Raw genomic sequence first — 21,638 nt, 5'->3', positions numbered from 1 at the left:
GGCTGGTAAAGAATCATTGGAAAAAGGGAATATCAATCCTTACAATCGCTTACAATTTGTGTTTTTGATGTCTGTTTTTTGTTTAGTGTACACTGAAAAAAATGTCTGCAAAATTGTTGCAAACAATTTATATGGGTTGAATTTAAACAAACGAATTAAATGTAGTAATGTTTAACTAAATTTGTTTGTTTAAATTCAGCCCAAATAAATTGTTTACAACCACGTAAAAAAGTAGCTCTACTACTTGATTCTCCAGTGTTAATGTGGCTTATGTGGTTGTTTAAAATATTGTTCGCCTTTCTGATCCCTGCGGAATAAATTACGCTAAAGAAATTGCATGTTAAAGAAAGCAGAAAACAAACTTTAACAAACTTTGTTTTGGCCGAATTTTGACATCAATTTCAGTTTATTCTTCAGTTTCATTTGAAGTATACAGGTGCCTTAAATAATAGTATTTGTATAATTTTTGCCATTATTCTATTCATTAATGACTTAATATAGTTTTTATTAACATTATAAATAATAATTTTGAATAAATAAAATTGTAATTATAAAATTAGAATTTTATTATTTATTATTGATATTTCATCATTCCCAAAATAATAATAATAATTTCTTAATGTTTGAAATGACTGCTTACTATATAGTAACAATAATAATCCGTGTGATTCCTAAATAAGACACCTTGTCCGTAGCGCGCATGCTCATCATGGTCAGCAGTAGAGTTCAGATTGATGTTTTTTGTCTTGTAGGTAAAGCTCAAGCCATTATAGTGATTGTGACCCTGTTGAAAACTTGGCATGGGATAACCTAATTATATACATAACCATGTCTTTGCAACGCGCTTGGTATTGCAGAGGCGTCCCGGCGCTGAATTAATCATCATCTAATATAAGCGCTCGCTTTCTTATCCATCTGTCTGGACTTACAGAAGGGCTTGAGGAAGATCTGCAGCCCACCCCGATGCATTAAGCTTTTTTTCCCGCTGACATGATTCACAGTCGCAGGTCCATATCCAGCATATTGCATCGGCTTGATGAGGCCATGTATATGGATCTCTGTTTATGCAGGTGCAGGATAATAGAGGAACATTGAACAATGGCTCCAGTGTGCCGCTTCAGCAGAACTTGGTCCCCATCAGTCTGCTAACAAGGGTGATGCCTCAGTCTACAATATTAGCAGGGAAACTAACAGCTCAGCACTGTAAAAATCCATTTATTCTGTCAAAGCTGTGGGCTACTTTCAAACGCAGGGCGCTGCGACACTTGTATGAGAGATCTAGGTTTGAATCTGGCATGCGACTTATCTTGGTTCTGTTTTGGGCTTATTTTTGTATTAATTCTTTCTGCTTTCCTGGCAATGAAATAGTTTTGTGTCTTTAATTAGTGATTGGCAAATTATAAATCAGTTTTACTAAATTGCTTGACTTTTATATTACTCCTGTAAGATTAAATAGATTCAACCCTAATATCCACGACCCTTTGTTTTAACTGCAAGAAGATACAAGGTACATTTCATTGTGTGCTGGAATGTGAGGAGGTTTTGGGTGGAGGTGACTCAATATATTTCACAATTTATTTCCATTCCAATTTCCTTTATGTCCTGGGTTATGTATATTGAATATGTACGAAGACAGTTGTGCTTTGTCTACTAAATAAAGAAAATTGATTGGTTTATGTTTAATTCAAGCAAGGTGTTGTATTGCTTAATTCATTCATTCATTCATTTTCTTGTCGGCTTAGTCCCTTTATTAATCCGGGTCGCCACAGCGGAATGAACCGCCAACTTATCCAGCAAGTTTTTACTCAGCGCATGCCCTTCCAGCCGCAACCCATCTTCGTGAACCATCCACACACACATTCACACACACACACTCATACACTACGGACAATTTAGCCTACCCAGTTCACCTGTACCGCATGTCTTTGGGTACCGGAGCACCCGGAGGAAACCCACGCGAAGGCAGGGAGAACATGCAAACTCCACACAGAAACCTACTACACCACTGCCTCGCCCCTGTATTGCTTAATGTTGAAAGAAAAAAATTAATCACCCCTCCATTGGACTTTGGTTGAGAAAATCTATAACATGCTTGGCTCTTGAAAAGGTCACATATATAATAAGGAAAAAAAATCCTCAGAATTTTGTAATATCTGGGAGGTGTTTTTTAACTTTGTTAAAAATTGAGATATTGAAGAAGCTTTAGAGGTCTGAAGTTGTGGAATGTGAATTGGTTCTTGATTATAATTGAATTTTTTTATTAATTAAGTTATTTTAATATTATTTTTATTTAAATTTTTTTTTTATAAGAACTATTATTTAGTTTTTTATTTTTTCTCCCGCTAAGCTTGTCTGGGCTAAGTTTTGGGTATTGGGGTTTGAATTATGGTAAAATCTTGAAAAAAACTCAATAAAGACATGTTATACAAAATTGCTTGACTGTTGGTTGCACAATTTTTATTTATTATTATTACTTTTTTAACTATTTTACATTGCAATGATAATAAAAACAACAACAATAATAATAATAATACTTCTACTACTACTACTACTACTACTACTACTACTAATAATAATAATAATAATAATAATACTACAAATAATAATAATAATAATAATAATAATAATAATAATAATAATAATAATTATTATTACAATTATTATTATTATTATTATTATTATTATTATTATTATTATTATTATTATTATTATTAATAATAATAATAATACTACAAATAATACTACAAATAATAATAATAATAATAATCTAATAAATTAGGAGTAATTGTAAAATATTGTGTAAATAATAATCCATTCTGGTAACACTTTACAATATGTTTTTTATTATTAGTTAGCATTAGTTAATGCATTAGTTAGTTAATGCATTAGTTTACATGAATTAATAATGAACAACCCATCTGTTAAGCATTACTTAATATTTGATAATGTTAATTAACATATATTCACATATGTTTATTAACGCATTAGTTTACATCAACTAAGGGTGAACATTGACTTTGTTTAGCATTGCATAATTTAGAATAAAAATAATAACTATAATACTAATAACGACAATAATAAATAAATAAAAACAATAACGAATTTCTTACAGTAAGCAAGTTTGCATTGCAAGTTTGTAAAGATTCCCAAAAATGCACAACTGACCCAAACTCAAAGCAAATGCACCGCTGTACTCTATGAGTGTTTTCAGTGCTGCCCTCGACGCTAAAACATGCAGCGCATATATTTATTTAATTAAATTGCAGCCTGTGCAATTTGATAATCACACTAAGCCTTACTGCAATTTCAATTTTATCATGATTAATTATGCAGCCCTAGATCCAATGCCATATCGAGGGATTGGAATTACTAACTTAGGCCAGCAAACACACACAAACAACACTCTACATGACTACACACACGCACACAAACCCTTAAAGCAACCACATGGCAACACACTGGCAACCAGCCACCTGTGGGCGGAGTTTGGCACGACTTTTAAACAAAGATTTGATTGTCATTCTGGTGGTATTGAAAGCCCGGCTGACTTTTCTCCAAACTCTTTGTCCTTCCTTCAGGTCAGCTGGCGGCAGGTACATGTGAAATCGTGACTCTGGACCGGGACAGCAGCCAGCCAAGAAGGACCATCGCCCGGCAGACGGCCAGGTGCGCCTGCAGGAAGGGCCAGATTGCGGGCACTACCAGAGCCAGTCCAGCATGTGTGGATGGTAAGATGGAAAAAGGGTTGAGGTGGGACTCATCCGGGCTTTGGTGCCGCTTCCTCTAAGCCCAGCAGAGCAGCCATAGCTGGAGCTTTGAGATTCCAGGCTGATCCATGAGATTACACTGCTCACTGAGTGTGGCTGAAGTGTCACTCACAGGATTTGGGATGTTGCTGCAGGTTTCATCAGTGCCCAAAGTCACATGTGCCGAATGTGTTACGAGGTGACGGACACTGGGGAAATTTAGACTTGGTGAAGATTAGCTCCGAGCTGCTGTGTGTTATTTACATAGCAAACTTCGGCAAACAAGAACGACAAGCGAATCTCGACTACAGGTTGTCGTGTGAATAAACTTGAGGTTCTGGAAAGCTTTGAATACACAAGACTTTATTTTAGAGTCAGACATGATTGAAAGATTCGGTAAGGGAATCAGATGTTAATTCGGTTGTTATTAAGTGCTCTCATAGAATCGCAGAGTTCATTAAAGAGATTATTTTTTCAGGCTGAATCATTTTTAGTTAGTCAAAAGAACTGGTTTATTGGAGTCATTTTTTAATGCTTCAGATTTGTGGAGGACCTGTTTACACCTGGTGTGTTAAGATCAATCAGATCAAATGTGGCCGGGGACTAAAATAATTTAAATCTGGTTATTTTCAAACATTTCAAGATCAGTTTTAATTATGTAAATGCCTATGTGGTTGGATGCTTTGAAATCAGTGGCGGTATTGATACAGCGTCTCATAGGACACTCAATTTTTTGTGATACAAATCAGTTTGGAACAAAATTTGGTTAGATGTATGGGTTCGCTTTTAAAGCAATTATTTAGATGTCTAAATATTTTCCAAATGTTACTGTGACCCACAAAATTAAAAAAGAGAGAGATTTAAACATAGCATGACTAAATAGATAAGCTTTCCATTGATGTATGTATTTGTTGTGATTTGGCTGTCGCAACTATTTGAAAATTTGAACTCTGAGAGTTCTAAAAAAATCCAAATATTAAGAAAATGATCTATAAATTTGTTCAAAATAACGTTTTAGCAATAAGCATTACTAAATTATAAAGAAAATGCCTAAAAAAGATACATTTACAGTCAAAAATCTAATAAATATCTACGTCCAACATGATCTTTACTTAATATTCAATTTTTTTTTGCATAAAAGAAAACTACATTTTTGACCAATACAATATTTATTGACCAAAAAATAAAACGATGCAGTGAGATATTAAATTAAATGAAATGAAATTTTATTTTTACATATTGTTTCACAATAATTATCATCCTAAAGCAGCTTTACAATAGATGCATGTTATTACATCGTTGATCAAAATCAGAGATAGGAAGTTATGCATAGGGAGGACATATGTATATATGTTTTGGCAGTTTTTAATTTTTTAAACACCATTTTAAGGACAAATTTTTTAGCCCCTTTAAGATAATTTTTTTTTTCGAAACAAACCATCATTATACAGTAACTTGGCTGATTACCCTAACCTGCCTAGTTAACCTAATTAACCTAGTTAAGCCTATAAATGTCACTTTATGCTGTATAGAAGTGTGTTGAAAATATCTAGTCAAATATTATTTACTGTCATCATGACAAAGATTAAATAAATCAGTGATTTGAAATGAGTTTTAAAAATATATGTTTAGAAATGTGTTGAAAAAACCTCTCCGTTAAAAAGGAATTGGAGGAAAAATAACAAGGGGTCTAAAAATTTAGGGGGGCTAATAATTCTGACTTCAACTGTGTATATATATGAGCAATATCACACGAGTAGCAGTGCAATATGGCTGTATGGTGGGAGGCGTGTGTTAGTGCCCCCACCAGTGCCGATATACAACCATATCGCACTGCTACGAGTGTGATATTGCGAGATTGACGGCATAATTGTGTATATAAAACAAAATCAAACATGGAGAGTCTCAAAAACCCTTTTGTATGAGGAACTATTTTCTCCCGTGTTGGATTCAAATCATAAGCTGACAGTTAAACAGTTGAGCAAGTATCTTTTAAACTTTACATCTGTAGTGTTGGCTTTTTGCTGGCTGTATGTGGGCGGAGTAATACACAAAGCGTAAAGAGGCTGCACGGGTGCTGATATTACTTTTTAAATATATCACGGCTATCAGCCAATCAGATTCGAGAGCCAGACAGAACTGTTGTATATATATATATATATATATATATATATATATATATATATATATATATATATATATATATATATATATATATATATATATATATATATAACTTGTATTTATATATAAATATTATATGTTTTGAGTGCAGGTATACAGTAGAACCATTTGAAGAGCTTAAACTAAATCTGTTTCAAGAGTTCCCACTTACACTGAAAAAAAAATTATTCAAAGATGATTCCTTGGATTTACTGAATTTTTTTTCGTTAAGTGGTTGGAAACAATTTAAATGTGTTGAATTTAAACAAACAAATTAGGTTGAACATTATTGAATTTAATTTGTTCGTTTAAATTCAACACAAATAAATTGTTTGCAACAGTTTTGCATGCAACACTTTTTTCAGTGTAGATTAGCTTGGCATTTTAAGCAATTTTGGCATGCTGTCCCGGGAGAGAACCCTGAGCTCAGAGTTATTTGAGCCCAGGGCTTCCGCACGGTTGATAAGCATATCAGGAGATCCGAGATCAGGAGGGTCTTGAGGGCTTACCCTTTAGAAAAGGGGGTAAAGGAGGAGTTGGGGTGGAAGGGGGGATTTTTCCAAAATGAAGATAGAGCTGTAGGAGAAAAATGATCCATTTATGGTAAATTAGGACCGCTCTGATTGGATTATTACTGATTACGGATGAGCGGTCAGTCGTGCTCAATCATATCACGTGCTCCTATCGAAATTAGTTTATGAAACTTCACTTAGAGATGTAGCCCAAAGCATTTATGAATTACAACCATTTAATTTCTGTTTGGAACTCCCCTCCCCCTCCAAAAAAAAAAAAAGATTACCATTTTTGAAATTAATTAAGTGAAGGATTTCACAGGGATTCATTAAAATTCCCAATTGCCCTTAAATTCTATTGAAACCATTTGTTTGTTCTTGTGCACAACTGTTCAGTGAACGCAGTGAAAAGTTCCTCTCCTGAGTCTGAGCTGTTTTTCAACGTGATTACACAGAATTTTTCACAGAAGCAAATGGCAGCACTTAATTGAGAGCCTTTTTCAAATTATATCTTGGCATTTGCAGCTTTTGCTGGTCCATTTGTTGTGTTCCCTTTTCCCTCAATTTAGTTTTATTCTCACATGGACTGGTTTTCAGCGTGACCTGCACTTATCTTCATGTGGTCGTATGTCTTCTTGCCTTCAGTTGTTGCTATGACACCCGAGTAATTTCAAGACATATTTTGTACGGTAGCAGTTTCTTCGTGGCCAGATGAAAGTAGGTGTTCTTGAGTAATTGCTTTTGAAAGACACAGTCCTCCATGTTTCTAAGACCTTACATCACCTGTAGTGGGCTACACCACATGCCAATCAGAAACCATGGCTGAAAAAGTGGCATTAAATCCATGATAAAATAGCACAGAATCTAGTAAACAATAAGAATGCAACGTGAATGTCGTGTCTTGGTTATACCTCATTGCCGTTATTGAGAAATCGTCTCACGCAAACAAATTGACAATAAAAATCAGTCACCCTTCGTTGGCATTTTCTAACAAGATATCCGGATACAATTTCTCCATCAGTACGAGCAGAGGCTTTGGCCTTTGAAAAATGCAGTTATTTCATAACAACCAATAGATTCTGCTCTTCAAATATCATTTTAAGCCTTAGAAAGAAAATCTCAGTGTATCCAATTGACAATTTACCCCCTGCTTTTTCCCTCAAACTACACAGCTCCCTCAATATTAGCTCAGACTTCTGTTTAACTACTGTATCTACCCGCATGTTTTTTTACTTGTTTTATTTTGTGTGCTGCTGCACATTGTTTTCCCAGGGTTCAGTCTGTGTGGATTTGATTTTATGTTAAACACCATTGATACAATGCAGTAGTTTTAAACTGTATATTAATGTTTTAAATAATTTGTGTTTAATAAATAAAGCAGCAATTACAGAAATAAATATTTAATATCAATATTGAAAATAATGTTTTTATAAACCTTTTTTCTGAATTCTTTGACAGATGGGAAGCAGAACATTCACATGACAAGAAAATTGCTACTATTTGCTATTAATATTGACATTATACATTACTTTGCTGTCATGTTTGATTAATGTTATGCATTTTGATGAGTGAGAGTGTTATGTTTATCCCAAAAACATCTTTGATGCCAAAAGTGTGTGTGTTGGTGTTTTAAAAAGGTAAATATAAATGTATATTAGAATAAATCCTGTTAAAATAGATTTTTGAACCATAATTCATAGGAAAAACCTATTAAATTGTCATTAAAATGACATTCATAACTATATTATAGTGCAAAATAAACAAACAAACAAACAAACAATCAATCAAGCATATTTAAAACAATGACTTTGATATATTAAACGACTCTTAGAAAGACTTATTTTAAACACCATTGATACACAGAATGCAGTGTTAGGTTTTGAACTGTATATTAATTTTTAAATGATTTAGTCAATTTTATATGATTAATAATAATTTTGACCTTCAAATGTTTTTTTTTTTTATTTTTAATTTTTTTTTTTAATTAAAACTGCTTTTATTCTATTTATATATATATTATCAGACATACTGTGAAAATTACCTTGCTCTGTTAAACATCATTTGGGAAATATTTAAGAAAGAAAAAAATTCAAAGAGGGGCTTCAACTGTATAGTAATTAATTCTGTAATATCAAAACATTTTGAAATAATTCTAAAATTCTGTTTTTGTTTTCAAGAAATAGTTAGCAATATTGAAAATACTGTTTTTATAAACCTTTTTTCATGATTTTTTTTTGACATATTGAAAGCAAAACGTTTATATGACAAGACAATTGCTATTTATGAGTGAGAGTGTTATATTTATCCAAAAAAGATCTTTGACACCAAATGTGTATGTGTTTGTGTTTGTGAAAAAGTAAATTTAATTGTATATTAGTTTAGATTCTGTTAGATTACATTCTTTTAAACAAAAGTCATACTAAAAACCCATTAAAATGTCATTCATAACAATTTTATATTGCAAAATAAACAAACAAACAATCAATCAAGCATAATTAAAACAATATCTTTGATATATTAAATGACTCCTAGAAAGAAAGGAATCTCATTGTATCCAATTGACAATTTACCCCCTGCTTTTTCTTTAAAACTACACAGCTCCCTCAATATTAGCTCACATTGCAGCACATTGTTTTTCCCAGGGTTGAGTCTGTGTGGATTTCACTTTTCGTTAAACACCATTGATACACTGAATGCAGTGCTGTGTTTTAAACTGTATATTAATGTTCAAATGTTTTAGTCAATTTGGTTTGATAAATAAAACAGCATATAAAAATTCAATCAATACAGTAAATCAAGCATATTTTAAACAATTATCTTCGATATATTAGACTGCCCTGTTTACACTGCTAGTTAAGTGTGACCCAATTCATATTTTTTTTGCTCATATGTGACACAGATCGGATCTGTTTTATGACTTTGTAAACACAAATAAGCACATGCCTTTGGATATTCAGAGATATGTTTCAGGCCTGTTACAGGATATAAATCAGATATAAATTGGACATGTGACAATGCGACCACCATGTAAACAGGCAGACTGGATTTATTGAGGCATTCCGTTTTGTACGTCATTAAACTTGCAACAATGTGGTACTTATCCGCGGTTTAGTAACGTAGAAGGAAGAGCATGTGTGGAGACAACAACAACAGAAGAAACGTGGAAGAGGAAAGTTGTCAGTCGCCAAAATTTTCTCTCACCAGACCTAAGATCTCTTTCCTACAAATCTTTTTTCTCACAAATTTCTCCACCTATAAACCATAGGTGCAAGCTGCAATGACGACTCTTTCCCTCCTTTTTCGCCTCAAAATCATTTTATAGTTGGGACGAACTTCGCATGTTTTGCAGAGCTAAAAGCAAGACAATGGGCTCTATTTTGACGGTCCATGCCCAAAACGGAAAGCGCAGGGCGCAAACGCATTCAGGGCGTGTCAGAATCCATATTTGCTAATTTAGGGACAGAAAATCCGCATGGTCTAAAAGGGTTATGTTTATTTTCTTAATGTTTTATATTTGTGTTTTGAGAATATACCAATCAGAATCTCATCTCCTATTCCCTTTAAGAGCCCTGTGTCGCACCATAAGCGCATTTGCTATTTACATGACGTAAAGTAAGTGTAAGTGGAAAAACTGAGCATTTTACAAGCAAACAGTTAACAGTTTTTTTTTTTTTTTAACAGAAAACAGTTAAACAGAGCATCTACCGCGCGAGAATGAGATAAATGATCTACTTTCACTTTCGCTCTCGTGGATATTGAAACCTTTACGCACAGACATCAATTAGTCTATAAATAATTAATTGCGTTTGTTAAGCGCAAATATTTGTTTCAAAACTATTTCTAAATTCAGTTCTAATTTCCAGCAAACGAATAAATGAACAATAATAAGGAAATGTGTACAAAAAACAGTTATATAAAAAAGTTATATCCTAAAACACATGCTGTGCCCCATATGGTCTAAAACCTGACAGGTGGGCAAATCTAAGCTTGTTTTTAATAAAACAAATAAAAATATGGATATAATAAATAATACTGCTAATAATAATAACATTATACAAAAGCAAATTGAATGAACTGAAAAAGCCTCCCGAGATAAAGAAGGCATGAAGGCAGTGTTTTTTCATATTTATGTAGGCTTGAAAATAATATATATTTTTTTATATTTTAATCCTTTATATTTATATCCTAGATGAATTCTTATTATATCCTATATATATATCCTTAATATTTACATTTTTTCATATGTAAAGATATTTGCTTATTGCTTTACATCTTGTGTCTATTAAGCAGTGTGTATTCGAGGCGCAACTCTGTGCTGGAGTTTAGACTGGGTTTGTTTTGGTCTGTTGTAAAATCTATTTGCAAATGCATTTGCTATTTAAACAGCATGGGGCAACGCCTTAAAACGACTCTTGCGGCAATCTGAAACTAGCAAACAAGTATTGCGTCGTGCCTTGCGCCACATTGCGCCGGGTGTATGATAGATCCCAATTTCTTTCATTGTGCATGCGCAACGTCGCAAATTGTATGCCATTGTAGACACATGTATCGAATATGGTTAACAATTAAAAGAACGTGTAAATGGACAGGCAAAAAAATAAATAAATAAATAAAATATCAGATACAGTTTAAGTCAGAATTATTAGCCCCCTTGTTTATTTTTTTCCTAAATTTCTGTTTACCAGAGAGAAATTTTTTTTCAACACATTTCTAAACAATAGTTGTAATTAGGCAAGTTATTTTATAACTATGGTTTGTTCTGTAGACTATCGAAGAAAAATATAGCTTAAAGGGGTTAATATTTTGACGTTAAAATGGCTTTTAAAAATGTAAAACTGCTTTTATTCTAGCCGAAATAAAACAAATAAGACTTTCTCCAGAAGAAAGAATATTATCAGACATACTGTGAAAATTTCCTTGCTCTGTTAAACATAATTTGGGAAATATTTAAAAACGAAAAAAAAATTCAAGGGAACGCTAATAATTCTGACTTCAACTGTATAAGCAACCAATCGAAATTTGGCATCTAGACCTGACAGCGTAAATGTGGCCTTAGACAAAAGAAAGAAACCTCAGTGTATCCAATTGACAATTTCCCCCCTGCTTTTCCCCCCTCAAACTACACAGCTCCCTCAATATTTGCTCAGTCTTCTGTTTAACTATTTACCCCGCTTGCTTTTAATTTCATGTAATTTGGCACTCTGAGTGTCTGCAGCTATTAAAGAAATATTGATTTCTTCAGCCGTTTTGTTTCTTTAGATAAAAAGCTTTTGCTAAATATAGCCTGATCTCATCAAAGATGCTGTTTTATCGTGTTCTGTGCCCCGTGGCTTTATCTGATAAAAGGAAGGTAATCAGACAGGTTTTGATACTAAGAAAGAATAGCCGACACGATTGCCATTATGTATTAGCGCTAAGACCACCAGCTTTGGGTTCATGACAGCAGACGCTGGGTAAACATGCCCTGCCAGTGGAAGGTGAACAGACTTCTTTTGTATTTAGCACACTGAGGATCAGTAAAACAAGATCCCACTGTAGATCACATGTGGCTCAGTGACACATAAATGTCAATGACAATGGTGAAAAGGCTAATAGATAAATTCATGCAATTACTCCATTATATATATATAAAAAATAGCTATTTAATCACTTAAAAAGAGTCAGAATACATTTTAGATATATATTTTAAGCAGAAAAATTACATATATTGGGAATTAATATTATTAAAATGTATTGAATCATATTATGAATTTGAATTATTATTGCCTAGCATTAGAATACAGTGGGTTAACGACAAGATGTATTAAAGTAATATGTTTTTGTATACATATAAAACATTAAATGCAAGTTTGTAATGTTTTAATTTATTATTATTATTTTTTTTAAATAGTGTGGTGAAATGGTTTTTGATTTACTGTAAGATATATATTTATGTATGACAAGAAACAACATAACACATACTGTACAGTATGAACTTTGCTCAGATGTGATTTTTTAAATGCCTGTGATTTTTTGTGTACAAAAGAGGAAGAAACAAGAAAGATATTTGCATTAATATATATTTTTCGATTTCTTTGTTGCCCTATGTGCACACAAACACACATTTGGTGTCGGAAAGATGATTTAGAGCAATGTAACACACTCGCTAATCAAAATGCATGAAATTGATAAAAGATAAGAGTAAGTAAATATAATGTTAATACAGCGAGCTTAAATGTTTTGCTTTCTTTCTGTCAAAGAATTTTATAAAAAGGTTTTCAAGGACGGTTTATTAAACACTATTACTATTTTCAGGGGCGGACTGGGACTAAAAATTAGCCCTAGAACTGTAGCCACACCAGCCCACATTCCCACACCGACACAGCCCCATCCACGGACACGCACATTCACTGCTTATATTGGTGTGCAGATGGTGAAATAATATAAGCACTGCCATATGTAATAGATATTTAAACATTTAATGTATGTTTCTGGAACAAAAACAATACATTTATAACAAATGTATACATACAGTCATTTCCTTCATTAATTTTTTTTTAGGTTTAGTCCCTTTATTAATCTGGGATTGCCACAGCGGAATGAACCGCCAACTTATCCAGCATATATTTTATGCAGCAGATGCCCTCCAAGCTGCAACCTATCACTGGGAAACCCTAATACACACACACATTCACATACATGCACTGCGAACAATTAGGCATACCCAACTCACCTATAGCACGTGTTTGAACTTGTGAGGGAAACCGGAAGGAAATCCACACGAATATGCAAACTCCACACAGAAACACCAACAGACCCAGCCGAGACTCGAACCATCGACCATCTTGCTGTGAGGCGACAGTGCTACCCACTGTGCTGCCCTCTTTCGAGACTATTTCAGTTATTTTTATGCATTTGGCAGCGTCTGATTTTAGAGAAATTGTTTGCTTTCTCTGAGCTTTTCGGCACCGCCTTTCCTTTTTTATGGTCCATCTCTGACAATTAGCTTGTGCTACACTGTTTGTTTGACATTCTTGCCAGATTTTAATTACGTCCGCGTAACCTCTGATTGGGTCGGCCCATCTCGAAACCAGCCGACCATTACCGATTGGCCCAATGCTTTACATTTATTATTATTATAACTATCATCATCATCATTATCATAATAATATTCACACCTTGCAAGAGATAAAAACTGCCTGCATGTAAAAGCTATATATATAAAGAAATAATAATTTTTAAAAATAGCATAACGGCCCACATTTTAAAAAAAATGGTCCGGCCCTTCTGGCATTTGCCAGTCCGCCCCTGACTATTTTCAATTATAATGATAACTATTTCTGGAGAACAAAATCTGCATTTTGGTATGATTTCTGAATGGAAATGGAATATATTAATATTTTTTATGCTGTATTGTGTATCAAATAAATATTTTTACAGTTAAAAAACCTAGTTATAGTAGGGCTGTGCAATTAATCGAAAATCCGATTTCGACTTCGATTATGGCTTCTAACGATTGTGAAAAACCATTAATCGAGATAAACGATTATGGCATCATATACCAAAAGCGCGAAAGACCACGTGCTTATGTGTGTGTGCAACACGCGCACACGCATAAGCACGCGATCAGCATTCGGTCTCATTCGCACACTGAGACGAGTAGAGGAGCGCAGACATCTAAAGTAATTTTAACATGAGCGCTTTAATGGTCAAATAGGTGTCAAAACGCGGTGATTAGTGATTATTCATATTAACCCTCATTTGCGTAATTAACAAACGAGTTGAGAATCAAAAGACACGTGAAAGAGAAACCATTAAAGTGACAGTGCGAAATATTGCCGCCTGTTTTATCATTAATCAAACGACGAGAACATCCCTTACTGCTCTTGACTGAAGGATTTTTGTGGCTAAAGTGTTTTTCTTAGGGTGAAGATGCTTAAATCACAGTTTGTTTTATATTTTCTTTTTTATATTTTTATATTCTATTGTATTTATTTCTCTTTCCTTTGCAGGGTAGAAAATAACTGTATAAATATATATACAGCTGAAGTCAGAATTATTAGCCCTCCAGAATATTAGCAACCCTTTTCCTCAAATTTCTGTTTAATGGAAATAAGTTTTTTAAACTTATTTCTGAACATAATAGTTTTGATATATCATGTCTAATTACTGATTTGTTTCATCTTTGCTATGATGACAGTACATAACATTTTAGATGTTTTTCAAAATACAAGCATTCAAATTAAAGTGCAATTCAAAGGCTTAATTAGAGTAATTAGTCAAGTCATTGTATAACAGTACATTCTTCTGCAGACAATCAAAAAATATATTGCTTAATGGGGCAAATAATATCGACCTTAAAATGGGTTTCAAAATATTTAAACCTGCTTTTATCCTAGCTACAATAAAACAAATAAGCCTTTCTCCAGAAGAAAAAAAAATATTAAAAGAAATACTGTTAAAATTCCTTGCTCTGTTTAACATAATTTGGGAAATAATTATTTAAAAAAACAAAATTCTCAGGAGCGCTAATAATTTTGACTTAAACTTAATCGTTTTGAATAATCATGATTACAATTATGACCAAAATAATCGTGATTATGATTTTTTCCAAAATTGAGCAGCCCTAAGTTATAGTATTACATGCAGTGTATCAATGGTGTTTAACATAAAAAGAAACACACACAGGCTGAACCACGGGAAAACAACGTTCTCTGGCATGACACGAGGCTGAAATTATGTATAATTCATGCTCGTAGTGTAATTAAATTTTCACTTGTGCGAGTACGATGACAGGTCAGTTCTGACTGCAAACCGCCTGCGTGTAAAACGAGTAACTAGAAAAGCAGAGCTGAAAACACGCTTGCTGCTCTGAGAAAGGTTTTGGGGAATGACGTCGATGTGACAATTAAAATGAATTTATCATCAAACTAAGCGGAAATTAAACCGTCATGAAGTTTTCATGTAGAACAAAATCAAAGTGGCCTGGAAAGAGTTGGCATCAATATCACATCAGACGGAAAATCTAAACGAGAAGCGGTTGCAGCATGTTGGGACTCGGAGGGACTGCAGATTCTGCCTGGAAGCAGGCGCGAAGTGACAGCAACCGAGCCCAATTCCCTCAGCTGGTGGTAGCGGCGAGGTGAGAGCCGACAGCTGGAATATGCCCTGAAAACTATGCAGAAAGTCAGGGGAAGGAGAGCATTTTAACAATTAGACAAGGTGATCGTCGGCCAGGTGTCAGGATAATCAAGTCCCTCTCACCAAGCACTTGCATTAATTCCATATCTTAGACGCCGCAGTCGAATTTGGAATGTCAGCCCAAGGATTAGTAATGTTTCCCCAGTCACACATCCTAGATGGATGTGATAGGTCAGGGCTGACCCCAGGCAGCCAATTCAAAGCATCTGCTTTATATCGTGGGTGTCTTCTGTGCTCTGTGGCAGCATTACAAATAGGATACCAGCTCCCCAAAACATTCTTGAAGTTCCGCACCATCAATCAAAACACCAAAGTCAAAACGGAGCTTGCTTCATCCAGGGAATATCACGTCGGGGTCACCAAAAGCTGTAATTGCTGCGCTTACATTAGATCTCCGCAATACATTTAATATTTAATTTTTGCACCTGAATATAGCTAGACTTGCCATGAAGCACTGCTTATTTACTTTTATCTTTGTTTAATTGTATTTATCTACCCTTGTAGTTTGTTTAACATATTTTATGCATGATTCACTCCTCTACAAAATCATCTCAATCAATCTAAAGTTCTTTTCAAATAAAGTTTGGTCTATTGTGTATTCATATCACATTATACATTTGCAAAAAAAAACGAAATATTGAAATATTATGCAGCCTTTTACACATTCTTAATGAAGGTTGCAGATGTTGGCGTTGATTTACAGTTGTGAAAGGACAGATAACGACAAATAATAAATAAACACAGAGACTTGACATAAGTGGTCCCACTAGAAACTAATTATATAATGCATCCTCTGTGTTTTCACAATGCTCTAAAAATTAGCATGCCCCGTGATGAAGTGTCTGCAGGTGTGCCCATGATAACACAGATTACACAGACTCTCCGCCTCGACGACTCATATATTATTTTACACAAGCATCCTCTCATAAAGATACCTTCATTTATGCTGGGAAGGGCCATCTGTGTAGTGTGAACACATGTTTGTGCTTTTGGTGATCAATTCAAGTCAATACAACAGTTTGTTCTGGTTCTTGAATCTTAAAGCTGTTAGGTCTTTCCAGCCATGTGATATCATTAACATCACAGTCACACACGTATTCTGTCAATCTGATGGTGACATTGCTTACTGTAGAGGACCAAAGTCACAATAGTTAGGCAAATCTTGTGATTTGTTGTGCTAGTTTATATTTAAAATATATGGTATACACTACGTGACAAAAGTATTGTCGTCAATCACAGTTGTAAGAGCAACAAATAATGGCTTTACTTCTGGTTCTAGAGGCAGAAGGTAGATTTTTTTAGATGAATCATTTGTTGAACCGCATCCCAATCATCACAAATACTGTAGAAGACCTACTGGAACCCTCATGGACCCAAGATTCTCACAGAAATCAGTCAAGTTTGGTGATGGAAAAATCATGATTTAAGGTTACATTTTTAATATTGGGGCGTGCGAGAGATCTGCAGAGTGGATGGCAACGTCAACAGCCTGAGGTATCAAGACATTCGTGCTGCCCATTAAATTACAAAACACAGAAGAGGGCAAATTCTTCAGCTGGATAGCGCTCCTTCTCATACTTCAGCCTCCACATCAAAGTTCCTGAAAGCAAAGAAGGTCAAGGGGCTCCAGGATTGGCCAGCCCAGTCACCAGACATGAACATTATTGAGCATGTCTCGGGTAAGATGAAGGAGGAGGCACTGAAGATAAATCCAAAGAATCTTGATGAACTCTGTAAGAATGCTTTCTTCGCCATTCCAGATGACTTTATAAGTTATTTGAGTCATTGCAGAGATATATGGATGCAGTCCTCCAAGCTCATGGGAGACAGACACTATATTAATAGTTTTTCTGCTACACCATGAGATTATATTCAATACTGTAGAAACCAGAGCATCAGGAGAAAACCCACACGAACATGGGGAGATCGTACAAACTCCACACAGAAAATGCCAACTGGCCCAGCTTGGATTTGAACCAGCGACGTTCTTGCTGTGAGGTAACAGTGCTAATCACTGAGCCACTGTGACGCCCCCATTTTGCATAATCTCTCTTTAAATGCTAATAAGCTACTGTGACCCCACCACTCTCAGACGCTCCTGGATCCCAACTGAGTTTTAGCCTATCGATCCTTTCTTGAGGAGTTAAACCTGAGCAGCACACTCACAGTGCTCAACCAAACCTCACGCTTCTGCTGGCTTTTGGCTGCTTGACTGATTTGGAGTATTTGAAGCTGTTTCCACTCTATAATAACAAAATGCGAAATTACATATAATGTATTATTTCTTGACATTGAAGCCTGCCATAATCAATGGCAAATGTATTCAAACAAACATCTATATAAGAAAAGGGACACTGGTGTGTTTACCAAATGCTCAGCTGCTCAGTTTCTGAACTGGTTAGTGTGTAAACCAAGGGTGCCCAGACTTTTTAAATATTAATAAATATTCACCATGGGTAATTTCCTAGTTAATTTAATAATGTTTAATTATGACTAGAAAACATTGCCTTATATTAACTAGTACACATTTTTTTTTTTACATTTTATAACTAAAAACAAAACACTCTAATTTATAACAGAATTACATTAGTTTTTGTATTGATTTGCTCACCAATGTCTTCTGCATAATATTCTATTCGTTGAGTGACAGTATATACATTTTAAAATAAAATAAGATTCGTTTACAACATTTAATTAACACATTTCATTTTAGCTTGCTCTAAATAAAATAAATAAAAAGCAATAATAAAACAAACAAAAAAGATTACGTCAAATTAGAACTGACGATCTTTGTGTTAAAGGCGTTTATCCCAACCTTCTCCATCATTTTCATTCTCCTCTCAGATAGGATGGTGGGCCAAATCAGAGGTTACAATGGGCTAGCTTTGGCCCTTGGACCCTACTTTGGGCATCTCTGGTGTAAAACAACACCACCATAATTTGCATTCGCAATTTATAACAATAACCAAATGAAACAATCAGGAATTGTCTACATTTTGTTTTACATCTTTTAGAAAAATTGTTTGTAATTTAAATGCATTTTTAGATGGCTCAGTGGATAGCACTGTCACCTCACAGAAAGAAGATTGCTGGTTCGAGCCTCAGCTGGGCCAGTTGGCATTTCTGTCCTCCGGCTGCTCCAGTTTCCCCCTACAGTTCAAAGATATGCAGTAGAATTGAATTGGGTAACAGAATTGGGAGGTAGTGTATGTGTGTGTGTGTGAATGCTAGAGTGTATGGGTGTTTCCCAGTACTGGGTCGTGGCTGTAAGGGCATGCGCTGCATAAAACAAATGCTAGAATAGTTGGAGGTTCACTCTGCTGTGTCGACTCAGGATAAATAAGGGACTTAGCTGACAGAAAATGAATGAATGGATGAATGAATGAATGAATGAATGAATGAATGAATGAATGAATGAATGAATGAATGAATTAATGACACACAAGCATGTTTTTCCACACCCTTTTTGGGATATTCCCACCATATAAAAAACAAATTAATTTCACTGTTACTTCTTTTGAAGCTGAGATTCTGTGTAACTACACATGTAAGCTTCTACATCTAAACACAGAGCAGACTACATACCAGGATTGCTTCATTGTTGAAATGCAGAGAATTGAAAGGCATTGTTGGCTTTGTTATCTTTTTACGAAATGAGGTGGGGAGGAGGGCGGAGTCCATAGTTTTCTTGGAGGCAGCAGGTACATGTAAAGAAGTACCTGATTATGTATAAACCAGCCTAAAATTAAAACAGGTCAATTATGTGACAAATACACTCAGACAGCTTATAAAAAACAAGCTGCATGCTTTCTTTTTAACTTGTCTGAGATGGCAGACATAACAAAAACGAACAAAAACAAACAAATCCAGAATTTTTTTTATTTCCAAATGGGATAGCAGCATTACATATAGGATACCAGCTTCACAAAACATTCTTGAAATGAACTGAGCTCACGGAACTCGCTTCATCCAGAGAATATCACGTCGGGGTCACCAAAAGCTGCAATTGCTGAGTGACATGAATTTTAATTAAACCCAATGCCATCTGTAATCATTGTTTTTAAATCAGATTCATTTAGATTGATTAAAAAAAAGGCAACATGTGGGTCTTTGTCATGGGCGTAAATTTGATTTAACAGTAGGGGGGGGGACAATAAATATAAAATTTCTTTCGAGCATTTTTTTGAAGGGGACACAAATAATACAGCCGAATTTTACTAATAAAGAAATGTCCCCGCAGTTAAAAATGGTTTCATTATAATTATTAGTATAGCATGGAGACTTCATTATTATGATTATTGTCAAAGTTTTTCTCAGGTTCAATGACAGCAATTTTTTCTTCAAAGCTATTTATTGCATTGTTGTGTTGTTTACAAAAAGGAAAATACATTTTCCATACTCATAATAAATTACTTTAAAATAACCAATCATATTGTAAATCAGTGAGCCTGTGAAATCTGCTAAACAGCCACAACTGACCCTGCCCTGCCTGTTCCTCAATCATTTATTTTTCCTTTGCCTGTGATTGATAATTTGACATTAGTATTTTCATAAGCACTCATTCTGAAAGCCAAATTGCTTAATATGTGAAGTTTTTGTACTTAGTTGCACTGAAAAATTATTATGTCCATTTTCTCTGTAATTTTATCCAATACATGACACTGCCAGGCAAGTTTATTTATGCTGTAGCACATTTTATACACAACGGCAATTCAAAGTGCTTTACATAAAGAATGCAAAACTAATAAAAATAAAAATAATCATAAAAATAATCACAACAATAAAAACAAAGAATTAAAAAAGGTTAACATTTTAATTTCAAATTAATTGAGTAGAACAGAATAGAAACTGATTAAACAAAAAAATAAAGTGGGGTTAGTGTACACAGTGTAGCAGTGCTCATTTGGCAAATACACAACTAGTAATATGCAAATTGTGGTCGTTAATGTTAAGTTAACATTATGCCAAGTCGTCACAAATGAAACAATGCATGGGAAACGGCTTTAGCATTAGCAACAAGCTAACACTAACTAGATAAGTAATTTTAATCACTAATACAGCAAATTCATGAACAATTACATCCTTAATCAGCATTTTTTGCTGCAACTAATTTATAAAAGAGTCTGTATTAACTACATTGAGGAGAATCGCTTTAAGGTGGGTAAAAAAACCCCTCCTTACTTACTTAAAATCAACAGTAAATCAGCCACAGCCACACACCCGAGGTGTGTGAGTAGGTGAGATGAGTGAAAGCACGGAGTGGGCCGAACCAATATAAGGAAGGGGAGGGGGAACTCAACTGTTTCTAAATGCATTTTAAATGATAAATGCGGTTTTCTTTCTACTTATACAATTATTTTAGCTATATATACATATATTTTTCGAAATTGAGAGTTTTTATTTTGTTTGTTTGTTTTTATTTTAGTTTCAACCCCCGGATGGGAGGGGACATGTCCCCGGGATTTACGCCTATGGTCTTTGTAACAAAAATTCTTTGTTATGTGTATACATCACACACAGTAATTCTGACTACATTGATTGTATTGTATGTTTGTCTTTGAGCTCATGAAGCAGCTTTGCGAAATGTCTGCAGATGATACTATAGTGTGTTGTTAATGTATAATTGATGGATGCAAATCAATGAATTGAAAAGATTCATTATTATTCACATCCAATTTATTATCTGGCAATTTATGACATCATAAATTCCCCTCACTGATTGCATCACAGTGGGGGGCTTAACATTGAGAAGCGACTAGGCAAAAAAAGAACCCTGTTTGATATGCACGCTCATGAATTAATTATAAAGAAGAACATGTGTTACTTGTAAATTATGGGCATTTCCTGTGTAAGCAGAGCTGATCTGAATACTAGTGTGTGGCATTACTGAAAATGTTAAATATACAGAATGCTGAAGCCGTGTCTGCTGTATAAATGTATGGACAGATGTTTGATGTGCTCCGCTGTGCCAAACGCTTGAGTAATCGCAGTCCGCTGCAATGAGCAGCCCATCTCATTTATTGTCCCGATAAATCTC

At 34.5% G+C, this 21,638-nt stretch overlaps 1 protein-coding gene across 2 annotated transcripts in view; it reads left to right on the top strand.

Annotated features, from left to right (window-relative positions):
• The window catches only part of tafa5b (TAFA chemokine like family member 5b), a 125,586-nt gene that overhangs the window by 88,722 nt on the left and 15,226 nt on the right, over nt 1–21,638 (top strand). For both annotated transcript variants that reach the window (XM_068217547.1, XM_073943273.1), the window contains exon 2: nt 3,579–3,728. In XM_068217547.1, the coding sequence (XP_068073648.1) occupies nt 3,579–3,728 (150 nt within the window). The remainder of the gene's footprint in view (nt 1–3,578; nt 3,729–21,638) is intronic.

This window comes from Danio rerio, chromosome 25, assembly GCF_049306965.1.
Source record: "Danio rerio strain Tuebingen ecotype United States chromosome 25, GRCz12tu, whole genome shotgun sequence".
NCBI classification, from domain to species: Eukaryota; Metazoa; Chordata; class Actinopteri; order Cypriniformes; family Danionidae; genus Danio; species Danio rerio.
This window is presented reverse-complemented; position numbering and strand designations above follow the sequence as displayed.